The sequence below is a fragment of the Lepidothrix coronata genome, unplaced genomic scaffold, assembly GCF_001604755.1.
Source record: "Lepidothrix coronata isolate B3197 unplaced genomic scaffold, Lepidothrix_coronata-1.0 Scaffold2, whole genome shotgun sequence".
Classification (NCBI taxonomy): Eukaryota; Metazoa; Chordata; class Aves; order Passeriformes; family Pipridae; genus Lepidothrix; species Lepidothrix coronata.
In genome coordinates, this window is record NW_016690182.1 from 11,547,338 (window position 1) to 11,561,086 (window position 13,749).

Sequence of the window (13,749 nt, forward strand, 5' to 3'; positions counted from 1 at the left end):
GGGGGGGGGACGGGGACGCGCCGGGCCGGCCCCGCGCCCCGCCCGCACCTGCGGCCGGCCCGGCCTGCCCCGGCCGAGCGGGGCTCCGCGGCCGAGCCTCGCTGCCCCCGCGGACCGCCCGCCCGCCCTCCTCCGGGATCCCCCTCCGGCCCTCCGCGGTCCCCCGGCCCGGCCCCGCTCGGCCCTCCCGCGCCGCCCGCCCCCGTGCCGGGCTGAGCCGCCTCCGAGCCCCGCGGCGGCCGCGGGCCCGGCGCTGCCCCGGGCGGGCGGGGACACGTGCGGAGGTAGCGGGACTCGGCCGGGGAGGCCGGGGCTTTGTGTGTCCCCCCCCCGTGTCACAGGTGTCCGGCCCCGCTCCGCGCGAACTCGCTTTGGTGGCCGTGCAAAGTTACTTTAAGTTCTGCTGAATATTTGCGCGTGTTATCGTGGCTGCGCGTCCAGGTAGGTTGTCGCCGGAGAGGTCCCTTTGCCTCCTCCTTGGATAACTACACGTTAATTATCACACACGCGTTCTCTCAGCGGAGAGAACGAGGAGTGCCTGAGTGAGCTTTGGATGCTTAAACGCTGAATAACTAACTGTACATTAATTATCACACGCACAGCGAGCGGAGAGAACCAGGAGTGCCTGACTGAGGTACAGGAGTGCCTGAGTGAGCTTTGAATGCTTAAACGCTGAATAACTAACCATACTCTAGTTATCACACACACAACGAGCAGAGAGAGCCAGGAGTGCCTGACTGAGCTCTGGATGCTTAAACGTGTTTAAAAACCGGGGAACATCTCCTCGGTATTGCTTAGCACTCGAAGTGCTTCCATCAGCAAGCACCAGACGCTGTTTAAAAGGAAATAAAAAGGTAAAGCTGGTTGTGTTGCAACGATCTCCGTGCCTCAGCAGAATGTGGTGCCCGGGTATTAAAACTCTTGCACTTTGAAATCAGAAGCGTGGGATTGCGTATCGAGTATCGTCAGGTATGACAAATAAAAGATTGCACCGAGGTCTGTTAGACACACAAAAGATGTTATCTAAATAAAGCTGCTTCAAACTGGTCAGACTTGCTTTCTGGGATGCAGCAGACCTTATTGGAAGTAAAAAGGTCTGTGGCAAAATCGCGTCTGAGTACAAAGTGTGCAAAACAGGCATAAGGTGGAGTTTTGGGAAGAGTGAAAGGATGTCCAATTGAATTTTTATGCTCTGATAAAAATTCCTACATGTAAAGGGAAAAACCCCAAATCTCTTAGCGTTTTTAATATTTGGGTTTTTTTAGTACCATTTCCAAGTACAATAATTACTGGACATGCATTTTTACACTGTGGCTGCTACGCTTTAATATTTTAAAATATTCTAATGATCTAATAATACTTTGATGCACTCCCTGTACCTTAATATTAGAGAAATCCTAATTATGTTAGTGAAGCTACAGGATTAGAAAGTCAGCAGAAGTATTAAGGCTTATTTATTTGTCTTACAGTTTGTAAAAATAGTGTGTTGTAGTTGAGGTATGAAACTTAGTGAAAGTCTGAGAACTCTCTTGGTCCTGCTGATCTGTTCTTCAGGAACATAGTTGTTGTTCTCAACAATACTTGCTGTCATAACCCTTTCCATAAGTGCATCTCAGGGATGTGCAGTATTTTTCACTTGTTGGATTTTCATATTCACGTGGTTTGGGGATTTAACAAGGCGTATTTTACGTTAAAATGAATTTTGGTTTGGAGTTTCACTTTTAATTTTATGGAGTTAACTGTAGCCCGTAGTCTTTGTATTGGCAGAGAGGTCTTGGGGACCTGGACCTTGCTGGAACTGCAGTCAACAGAGTTACTGTGAAACTGGTTTTCATTTTGAAGATTAACTTGTGCTTCCTGGTGTTCATCTGTTGTGGAATAGGAAAAACCTGAGGAGTCTGCTTGTTGACTAAATTGAGGATTATTAGCAATAAGTGCATTTGCAGTAGCACTTGTGTTGACTTGAGTAAATACAGTTGGCGAGGGAAGGATGTGATCTTGAAGCACCAAAATTTGTTTCCTACCATCAAGTCACAATAACAACGTGAACTTTTGGAAGAAATTATTGAAATTTAGGATTGGATTATTCTGCCCTTTTTTGGGAGGGTCCTTGAAGTGCTGAGGGTTTGGGGCTGAGCACTGTGCTGTTCCTGTCTGTCCTTGTGTTCCTGTGCCTGTCACCTGTGGAGTTTTGTGACTCTGGGAATTCCCTAAGCCCGGGTAGGAAGAGTTGGTGTCATGCTGTTTAAGCTTCAAACATCCAGTGAACTTCTTTCCTCCTGAATATTGGATTAATAAGCATTTTCATGGTAGTAAAAATAGGCGTGAGGGTGTTGATTATAATCAGCTGTTGTAGATTGTTAAAATGTGATTACAGTCTACAAAGAAACAGGAAAATAATTGTTCACATTGCATTGATCAAGCTGCATGAAGTGCAGAAGTACTTGGAATTGGGCAGAATATGGTAATTTGGGTATTTTCTGCCCACTGGACAGGGAGGATTGCATTTCACAGGACTGTGTAGTTGACGTAAGCACATGCTGTGTGCAATCCAGGAATACTGGGAATTGCATAAATGCAACTTCGCACTCAAATACTTCTTTTTGCAAGAAATACCTCAGGAACCAGTCGCTTAATTGCCTGGTTGTGACAAGGAAGACAAAGCTGAAACAGCAAAGTGCCTGAAAACTCAAATATTCTGCTGGAAAACTGGGCTGCACTGAAAGTTGGTGCCCTCCCAAAGGCATGCTCAGGAGCTGAGCTCTGCTGCTGTTGTGCAGGAGCTGCTGCCCGTGCCAGCTGAAAGAAATACATCTTTGATTTCGGGCAGTGTTGTCAGTGAATCCTCCGGAGCACGTTGGGAGCCTGGTCTGTCAGAGGCCACTGAATTTTGTCAGTGTTGGGGGTTGCATAACTCCTTTGTGAGTAATTACTGGCAGTGACGTGGATGACTCAGCTACCTAGTTGTGCATCTCCGAAAATCTCCACAACCCCGCGGTGTTACCTTAAGGAAAGAAAGTAAAAGTACTGCCCCTAATTTGAATGAAGTGCCGTCAGCCACTGCAACAATTTTAGAAAGACTTTTCAGAACAAGTTGCCTTTAAAAGAAAAAAAAAAAAAGTATGCGCATTAATGCTCTTAAAGGGAAAACAATGAGTGTCTTTATGCATTGAGAAGTGCTGCAATGCAATAATAATGATTTTCTGGTTTGGAATACCACTTTTAAAGGTAATTTTGGAAGTGTGCTGTGGTATTCTGGGCTCTAAGAGGAGCCAGTGGGCTGTTGCAGGTGGCTCACCTTGCTTCCTGCGGGATACTTTTGGAGAGAATTCACAATAACCCTAAATCCAAGGAATTATGTGATTTGTTAATTCATAATATATAGAATTTTGGTCTTTATGTAGATGTACTTCTTTACTACATTAAGAATAAAATTTGAAGTATGTTGTTTTCATCAAGTTTAAATCTTACCCTTTTCCAGAATTACCTGCCATTAAACATGATTTTGAGGCTGGCTGGTTTTTATACCCTTTGATTCTGGAGTTAAAATCATAAAGATCTCAAGTGCTTTGGTAGTTCAGTGATCCCTGTGCTTGGGGTCAGGTTTGTGTCTTGTCAGAGCTGTAACTAGTTTGAGGCACACGTAATTCTGATATCTCATAATGGGAAGGATCAAAATGTTCCCTTAAAACCAGTAATTATATGTGGCTGAAGGTTTGGTGTCCTGGCTGAATGTATGATTTATTTGCCATAGGAAAAGAGCTTTATAACTTTCCCTCGTAACTGATTATGGGTTTCAGTTTTTTTAATTTATTTTATTATAAGGCAGATTGTTTTATCTTCCTCTGTCAGTTGGTGTGTTAAAGAGTGCATGAGAATAGTGGAGAAGAGTTGGGGATGTTTCATAGGAAGATCATGTGTCTTTAAGCTTCAGTTTTGTTCACACTGACTTTTAGATATTTAAAAAAAAAATAATAGAACCCCTCACCTTTTTGGCTGTGCACAGAACCCTCAAATTCCTCAGAGCTATCCCAGGAATTACTCAGTAGGCCAGTGTGTTGCTAATTAAGTTAATGATTCAAACTCTCTATAAATGTAATTAAGAATAAATGAGGAACAAATGTAATCGTCCTAACAGGATTTTTGTTCAAAGGATTTGTTTTCAAAGTCTTTTCGAAATAATTGGGGTTTCCAATGTAAGCTTCCACTGGAATATTTTGAAATAAGTGTTTGAGGTGGTACTTCTGTCTGTGGGGAAGGGAACTGGTTAGTCCTGTGTTCATTTGGGAGAATTAAGGTGCAGGTCTGCTGTTGCTGCAGTGACTTCCCAAATGGAAGGAGGAACTGTGGAGGAATCAGGAGCTTTTGGTGATCCTTAGGTAGAATTTTACCCGTCTGAAGCCACCAAGATTTTATGGGAGTGAAATATGCCTTTCACTTCTAATAATTGTGCGATGATAAAATTCCCAGTTCCGCTTTTTCTAGAACATTTTTAATTCTGTTTGAATGCCTAAGTGAAGACCTGTAGGAACACGGCAGGATGAACCAGCTTTACACCTTCTCCTGCTTTTCCTTGTGGTTTGGCATTTTTGCTGACCTTTGGCTTCTTTCAGCCAAACCATCACACATTTACCACCTAAGTGGCCAAAACATCCTTAATATGGGGGGGGAAGAGGGTTCAAATCTTTGGTAACACTGGGATTCCTCTGTAATTATCCAAAGGAAAACATGTGCAATAGTAGGTAAGCCTTTTAGCAGCCCACAACGCCCTTTGGATATTCTCCCAAGGGAATGGGGTCTGGTCCTGGCTGGTCATGGGATCCAGGGCAGCTATTTAAATCAGGAGCAGTTGGGACTCAGAGCATTGGCTCCCTGAACCTGCACCTCTGGAAAAGTAAGTTCTTACCTGCCAGGTGGTCCGACCTAAGCTTGGAGCTCATCTATTGGCATAGTTTCTTTTGTTATTTTATATTAATCAACAATGTGAAGCACTTTCTGTGATTTCCTAAAGTTGCATTTGGAAAGATTGTCCCTGTTTGCTAAATGTCTGAGTTTCAGGTTGTGTTTTCATGGAAGTTAATATTTAAAATGTTCAGTTGGTTGTAGGACTTTGGCAGCACTGAACCGTAAAATGATTTGAGGATGAAGGAATCTCTTTAGAATCATAGCCTGGCTTCTTTAACTGTTCTCTTTACAGAGATCTGTGTTTCTATTGGTTAGTAAGAATTTAAGTTTTTGCATTCATAGATATTTAGTAATATAAGTAATTACTTAGAGGTCAAAATAGTTGTGTTCTACGTATGTTTGTGCATAAATATTCATGATTAAATCAGTAAAAGGAGTTGCACTTTGATTGAGGAAGCTGAATTTTCCCACCTCTGCTTTCCACAGAGGTGGGAAATAAGTATTAATTGTCACTTTTCTTTTTGCCTAATAAGGGGGACAGTGGAAACTTCTAGTCACTGCAACTTGTACAATATAAGTAATTGAACAGTAAAGATTTAATTTTTGCCATTGACTTTTTTTAATTGAATGACTAAAACTACTTGAGTTCCAACAGGTTTGTTGTGTTTTGTTACTTGTTTTTTTTTTCTTTCTTAATGGACAGTGACCAGGGTTCACAAAGAAATAAGGCAGAAGTGTAGTTGTTATATTAAGTAATAAAAGTAGATTCATGCCCTTGAACGTGAAATTCTTTGGAGTAAAAGTTGGCAGCTGTCCCAGTCTGTATCGGAAGAGAGAGACTGGGCAGGAAAAAACAAACACAGTCCAAGGAGCAACAATGAAGGGGAAAAGTGTACAATAGGAAATTGTTAATTAAGATGATTGCCTGCCATAAAAAATCCAATAGCTTACTGTATTTGATTTGCCAGCAGGTTGAAAGTATGGTTATATGGTGTGCTCAGGGACAAAACAGATCAAATAACACACTGATTTTTGGGTGCAAAACCCCATTCTTTGTGGCTGATTGCCTGTTTTGCTGTTTTCAGTGTATATACAGTTCTTCTGGCTGGAAGTGTTGGTTCCTGAGATAAAATGTAACAAAATTTGGAAAATATTAACCAGAAAGAAAGAAAGAAAAGGTGAAATGTGCACTAAATTTGCTTCAAAATAAAGTCCTTGAATGACAAATGAGGATCTTGAGTGGAAACCCCTTTTATTACTAGGTCCAGTTAAGTTTTTTGGACAGTTTTGTTGGGTCTCACATGAATTCACACTTGAGTGTAATCTCCTGATACTGTGAAAAGAAATTACATGGCATCATCTGAAGTGAGGTTGGAGGTCAGAGCTGGGCTGAAATTTGGTGTTTTTTTGTGATATATTGAGTTAATTCACACAGTAACAAGGCATAGTGGGTGTCTCACCCCTCCCAGCATCTAGTTTGGAAAAATAAATATTTGGGCGAAAAAAGGAAATAAATGATGTCAATTTGTAGCACTGGGTTCTCAATTCAGGGTAATGGGTGAGTGATTTTAGGCCTATAGAAATAAGGGGGGTAATACAGGAGAGATGGATGATGAACATGGGTTGAACATACCAGGGCTTGGTTAAACTGGCTGAGGATAGAATCCAAAAGTAAGTGCCGGTGTCTTGACGCAAAAATTAGAGATTTAATTTTATCAAAGTCATTAACTTATGAATTAGCTGTTAAAAGCTCCAGTTAAAATCAGGAGTGTGTAGCAGCAGTGGCAGTGGTTGAGGTTTGCTGGGGTGGTACCAACCTGCCTCTCCAGCCCTTCCTGTTCATCCACATTTGGGGGTTGATTTAAATAGGGGCATGGTCTGGGTGGCATTTCCAGAGTCTCTGTGGTCCTGTGTTTTACCAATTCCCATATTTTGGTATCTTAGGCAGGGATTTTAGATAAATTCAGAAGTACAACAACAACAAAAAAGTCATTACCCAGTCTAAGAACTTAATGGTTCAACTTCGTATTTCAGTAAAAAAATATTGTTTGAATTTCCTTCTGTTATTTCTGATATTTTGGGGTGAGGTCTGTGCCACATAAAGGTAGTGATGCTGAACAATTCACATATAAAGTAGCAGGTTTTACTAGCAAAATCCATAATGGGATTCATCCATTTTTGTCAGGTATTTCCAGTTTTTAATTAATGCTTTGCATGTCTGAGCAGAGCACATCCTTCATATTTCTGAGGTTTGGTATTTTTTTACAGTTTCAGCATTGAATTGTTTGTTTCTTAGGGAGAGCTTTAACTTTTAAACTTTTTGTTGCAACTCTGGACTTGCTGTTTTCAAAAAGACTTGAAATAGCTTGTGAATCTTTTCTCTTCAAACTTCAAATTAATTTTCATCAGAGATTTTAGGGTTTTAGGTCTCTGAAAAACATCTGTACACAAACTTTGTGCATAACAGGGATTTTAAATGAGTGTCATCTTGTATGGATGGTGTCTATAGCTTTTAAAGAAGGAATTTTAAACTAATTCCAATTAAATAACACTGACATAATAATAATTATAGCATTTACAAAGGGATATGCTAAATGATACATAAGGGAGATGCTAAATATAACTACTGAGTAGTAGTGTTTGTTTGAAACTACAGTTTTAAATTAGAGCAACAAGAACATGAGTTTTCACTTGTGTGCTCTGAAATGTAAATTGGTCAAATGGGGAACTCTGTTAATTTGAAATTGTTGTGTTTTAATGTTGTTTTTTTTCTTTCTTTTTTTCTTTTTCTCCTTCCCCTCTCCAGCTAAATGGCCTTAAAATGGCAGATGAGCCCATGGAGGAAGGTGAACCATATTCCTACCACGTAAGTGTGTTTGGTATCTGTTCACTTCAGACACTCAGTAGCATAACTTGCTTTGGAAATAAAATTTATGCGTTCCCTGCTCTCTAATAACTTTTGAACCCCTCATTTTCTTTGACCAAGATCTGAAGAGACTCTTCAGTCTCAAAGATGATTTTGGAAATTAGTACTTGGGTAGAGGCTTTAAGTGACTTGTTTGGGAAAATCTGCTGCGTGAGGCAGAGCTTTATGGAAAGATTCCGTGTGCTGGAGAGCCTCAGAAAATGCTCAGGCCACCCTTGAACCGTTTATACAGATGCTTCATGTTGCTCTTGCTACACTGTCATCTGCTCTTCCTTTGTGTTTTTAATACATTCAGACCTCAAAGGTCCTTAATTCCTGCTGTTTTAGAACAGAATTAATTTTTACACCAGTATGTTAATTTTTGCTTTTATGGAGAAATACCCCAGATAAGCCCTACTGAGCATGATTTTTGTCCAGTGCCTCGGTGATGTGTGTGTTTGGGAGATGCTGAAGGTGAGTGTTCTGTGTGCTGGCTAAACCTGGGACTAAACTTCACACTGATCCTGCGTGTGGTGAAACACCCGACTTTGCAAGGAGAAATTGGACATCGTTTTTCAACACAGCCATCCTGATGTTTTTGATCAAAATCATAAAGAGGGTGTCAGCTATCTCCTGCCCAGAGAGGTGGTGAACTCCCCATCCCTGGAAGTGTCCAAGGCCAGGTTGGATGGGGCTTGGAGCAACCTGGGCTAGTGGAAGGTGTCCCTGCCCATGGCAGGGGGTGGCACTGGATGAGCTTTAAGGTCCCTTCCAACCCAAACCAGTCTGGAATTCTGTAAGTAAATCTTATTGCCAGCTGTAACCACTGCTTTGTGTTGCAACAACTTTTGTAAGTAAGGGATTTGGAGAATAAACTCTTGGGGATAGAGCCAGGTGGTGCCTGGACATTTCCTGGTGTGCAGCAGTAAATAAACAGTGTCAGAGCTGCCTCACATGCAGCAGGGAGAGCTGAGCACTGGCTTGTCTGTCTTTTCTGTCTTTCACTGTTCTTCAACCAGGAGCAGGATGTTGCTGAGCTTGTTTGTCGGGTGCTGGAGCCACATCCCAGAGAGGCTGTAACAAGTCAGGTGGCACAAAGCCACCCGGTGTTCCTTTGAGCACTTTGGCTCCTGGAGAACCTGCTGGGAATAGTTCCCTCTGGTGCAAGGCTCGGTGGGAGCTGGTACCTCAGCTCAGAAATAATCTGCTGCTCGAGCAGCAGAGCACAGAATCAGATAACCAAATCTTGCAATTTGTAGAGGCCAGACTAGAAATGAAAATGAAACTGGCTGGTGGCTGTTCAGCTCTTTATCTGCTCCGTTCTTGTCGAGGTCTCTTTATACTTCAGTCAGGCCAGTTTTTAGTACCTTAATGCTGGTTAAGTAGGTGAAATTACATAGACATCTTTTGTGAAGGTAAAACACTTTTTATAAGAAAATAACTCGTTTCATCCATCTCAAGTTAGTCTTTATTTGCATGGAAAACATTTTTCTCCCGAGTTCACATTCAGAAATACTCTCAGTCTCCGCAGCAACCACGTGTGATGTCACAGGCTAATGACTCGAGGTGGGTGATAAACACCGGAGAGGGTGAGCTCTTAATGATCTTTTCTCATGCAAAGGTTCCCAGTGTTTAGGAATACAAATTAGGATGGTGAAGAAAAAAGGCTTCTAAATAGAGTATTTACATATTTCTTAGGAAGAACCAGCCATTAAGTCTGTTGTACAACTTGGTGTATAATTAGACAACTTGCTGCTTTCATCAGGTGACTTGAATTGCTGCTGTTCTTACCTGCCTTAAATTAGGCAGTGTTTAAAAAAATAGATGAAAATGAAAAGATAGGTGCATCTTTGCTCTGACTACATATTTGCATAGTCACCAAGATGGATGGAGGAGATGAAGGTGGGACATTTGCCCTGGATCTTCAGTGTTTGTCAGCTGGGTTTTGTGACCAGAGAGGGAAATAAAGTAGTTTGGAGTGTGACTTAGAGAATTAACGTTGTTTCCAGCAGTGCCTTGTGTTCAAACCTACCTTTGTGTGGGAAGCAGGCGGAACAAACAGGCCTTTCCCAGAAAGAGAGTGAAATAAGAGATAGAGGGGAGGGGAAGGACTCCTGTGCTGGACTACACTCTGTGAATACACTAAGATGTGTTTGAACTCTTTCTTTTTCCCTCTGGACAAACAAAGCAATTAAGGCAGAGGCAGTTAATGCAGTGTGATGATTGCCTCTTTTTTACCTTTAATTATTGCAGTAAGTATGGATGAATTTAGGTGATCTGATTTCTAGGCTGAATTTCTGTGTAAACCCACTTAGAGAATTTCATCCAGGTGCTTCTGTATCAAGCCCGAAAAAGCTGATGATGAGTTTTAATTCACAGTCTTGGGCAGCAAGACTTTCTATAGTCAACCTGACTATAGAAATGTTATGTAGAATGAATATAGAGTGATGTTCTTTCTGAAAAGCAAGCCTTTCATCGAGTGGTCAGGACTTTTTCTGGTGCTGTTTGCACTTGTCATCCAGGGACAGTAACACACAGGAGGTTGGTTGGGTGTTTCTCTGGGTCTCTGCTAAGAGAAGCTGTCAAGATGAAGACCTTAAAGAGAGGTTAGGAGACAGCTGATAATAATTTGGATGCCCCAAAGGTGAAGTACTGCAAATCAGGTGGGAGTTTTTTTGTGATTGGGTTGTGTAGAAGAAGTTTGTTGATATTCTGTATAGGGCTGAGAGGTGCTGTTCCTTCTCTGTGCAAGCTGTTGTAGGTCTTAGCACGTAATTTTGAATTTCAAGGGTGCTTATTTTGCCATCTCACTCGTTTTGGCTCCCAGCAGCTTCTCTTACACCATAAAAGCTGCAATACATCATCAGATTTGTTTTCATCATGAATATTTGTCTTTGCACAACTGGAGCTGCTTTGCTCAAGATGAGAGGGACATGGAAAAGTCAACAGAACATTAAATCACTCACCTACCTCAGAATTACCCTCCTGAAGGAGGTCTCCACACAGGATAATCTTCCCAGGAGCTCTGCACCCAGAGCTGTTCTTCTCTTGGGTGCAAGAATTCTCAGAGTCTTTAAGATGACTCACATTTTATTTATGGTCTCCAAACGATGCGTGTTCCTCAAGCTACAAATGGATGGCCAGAGTTATTATTTGCTGCCGTGAAAAGCAATAATTACCCTAAATGATGAAATTCAATTTGGCTTTCATTAAGACTTATTTCAGGAAAGGGAAAGATGAGAAGAGTAATCACTGGGAAAACTAAGGGCTGCTGAAGAGAAGTGAAGCACAGAAGTCTTGGTTGAAAAATCTGTACATTTATCCCTGTCACGGAAAAAAAAAAGGCATTTTTGCTGTAGCTGAAATATTTCTGGCAAAAGGAAATGGGCATTCTTTGAGAATTTTGTTTCAGTTTAGAAAATTTAGATCCATCTATTTAAGAAAGGATGGATGGGAAAACTCTTCATTTGAACAGCTTTCTTTTATGCCTTGTTAGAATTTCAAATCTTTTATTAAGATAAAACCAAACCAAGAGAAAACCCCAAGTATTTACATGCTCTTCTAGCAAGAGTTGGTTAATCCAGGCCTGTTCACTGTTGTATTTTGTTTGCTTTGAAACAACAGGATGAAGGAAGCGTGAAAGAAATTCCTATTACACACCACGTGAAAGAAGGATGTGAGAAAGCAGATCCAGCACAGTTTGAACTACTTAAAGTTCTTGGACAGGGATCATTTGGAAAGGTAAGATGATAAAATAACCTGGGAAACATATTTCAGGTTTTTCATTTTGCTGTGTCTGTCAAGTGATCTGCAGCTTAAAGACACTAAGTGAACAATTATTCAAATAGCAAAGAGAAGAAATATGGCAGCTTTGTTACAATAATTTCTTTCTGTAATGTGCCACTTGGTGTCACATTGCAGAAATGAAATCTAATATCTCAGTCACTAGTTTGAAACAATAGTAGTTGAAATATTAATCCAAGTGTATAAGAAGGTAATTTATTTTTTAAAACCAGACTCAAACTAGATCTTTTGCAGCACATACAAAGTAGTCAGTCAACTTTACATATGTTTCCATATTCCTTTTCTTCTGCTGGTTCTGTTTAAGCAGGAACAAACCTCTGCATGGAACTGAATGAGAGAGGAAAACACCAGACATTAGGAAGACATTCTGTCTTCCTAATAATAAGTGGTATTGTAGAATAAGTGGTAGTGTAGACTTTTAAATATTTCTTAATGTTTTACAGCTTAAGAAAACATTTCTTTATCTGGTAATGTTGGTTGCCAACCCCCTCATACACTTCTCACTGTCAGAACCTAAAAGGCCTCTTATATTTATTACTCCTGAGTTGAGATGTCCTAAGCTGTCTTAGGGTTTAGCACATCTTAGCCCTGACTCAGACAGATTTTACTTCCCAGAGTTCAGGCTTTTGAAACCTGGCAGTGCTTGGCTCAGGAACCAGCTTTAGGAGCTGGGTGGTGACTGCACAGGGATCGTTTTATCTCTGTTGCTTTCCATTGGGAAGAGAAAACAAACAGGGAAGATCAGTGGCTGTTGCCTTCATGGTGTTTTGTTTTCCCTTTCCAGTTCCCACTTCCCAGGGCCCTTCCTTTGGGTTTGGCAAACACCAGCTTGATTTGCTGCAGCCTGGTTTTGACATCAGGGCAGGATTCAACACTTGCACAGAAATAAAGGGTTAAACTTGTCCACCACTGAATTTCTCTCTTCATCCTTTGATAACTTTCCAAGGCAGATGTGGGGTTGTGGAGACTTGGTCTGCAAATTAAACAAATCAGTGGTGCTTCAGTTGTTTTCAGTGGCAGCTGTTTTGGGCCTTATCAGCTAAAATTTGTAACTTGTACATGAAGTCCTTACATCCTCACAAGCTGCTAGTTATTAAGCACTAAAATATTTGTATGTGCTTACTATTAATATTTACTTTTATAACTGTGATTGTGTTCATCTACAGATGTTTTCTTAGTTGCTGGTGTTCAAATTATTCCCTTTATTTGAGCATCATGACCTAAGAGGAGAGCAGTGCTGTAGGTCAGTCATTGGGCAAAACTTCATAGAACAAAGGACCTGATAACCTTGAAATATGATGACATTTTTCTTCTAACCAGAGCTTAAAACAAAAACAACCCTCTCCCAACCCTGTCCAATTTAGTCAGTGACAGTGTTTGAATTTCTGATTGTAGAAAAATGGAAAATTTGACAAGATTATGTTAAAAATACATACAATTTTTAGATAGTTAATAATTTCTAACAAAGTATATGTGTCAATAAATCCAGTGTTAATGAAAGTCTGAATAAGGTGAGATCAGAGAGGCAATTTTGGGGAGCTCTTGACTCTCTCTTGTGACTTGTACATTGTTTTTTACAGCAGAAACATTCCTCTTAACTAATAATTGCTCTTAAAAAGAACAGCAGTTTAAGAACAGAAGCACCTACCAAGCCATTTTGTCAATTGAAAAACCCAGGATTTTGAATATTGGTAGAGATTCCTCTATTTGGAATGTGTTATTTTATCTCATATTAGGCTTTTCTTAGTGTCAAGTTATGTTCCATCTATCTTTAAAACTCTCCTGGAAAGAACAGAGTGGAAAAACCTGTTGGAGTTGCTATTCCAGAGGGAAAGAGTGCTTTGATCTTAAATGATGAGGTTTCCTTGCTTTCATCTCACCACTTGTACAGAATTCATTAATCAAACCCGTTCCATGTTTGAGACTTTGGGTCTTAAACCACAAAAAAAATCTCTTGGGACGTGGCAGAGGAGCCAGAATTGTCCTTGTCCAAGAAAATGATAGAAAGAAACAAATTTCTCCAAATGATTATTTGATAAATAAGGAAAGAATCTGTAGTTTCTGACCAGTGTGATAATTCAAAGAGCTTGGTGCTGCTGCAGCTCTAATCTGATTAAGGAAATGCAATTTTGCTC

At 40.7% G+C, this 13,749-nt stretch overlaps 1 protein-coding gene across 3 annotated transcripts in view; it reads left to right on the forward strand.

The window, feature by feature from the left end:
- Positions 1-422: 422 nt before the first annotated feature.
- RPS6KA6 (ribosomal protein S6 kinase A6) overlaps positions 423-13,749 on the forward strand; it is a 33,071-nt gene continuing 19,744 nt past the window's right edge. For 2 of the 3 annotated variants that reach the window (XM_017817537.1, XM_017817546.1), the window contains exons 1-2: positions 5,028-7,771; positions 11,435-11,551. In XM_017817537.1, coding sequence (XP_017673026.1) covers positions 7,727-7,771; positions 11,435-11,551 — 162 coding nt within the window. In that variant the 5' untranslated portion in view covers positions 5,028-7,726. Of the gene's footprint in view, positions 442-5,027; positions 7,772-11,434; positions 11,552-13,749 lie in introns of those variants that run through there. The other variant, XM_017817556.1, reaches the window with a different exon arrangement.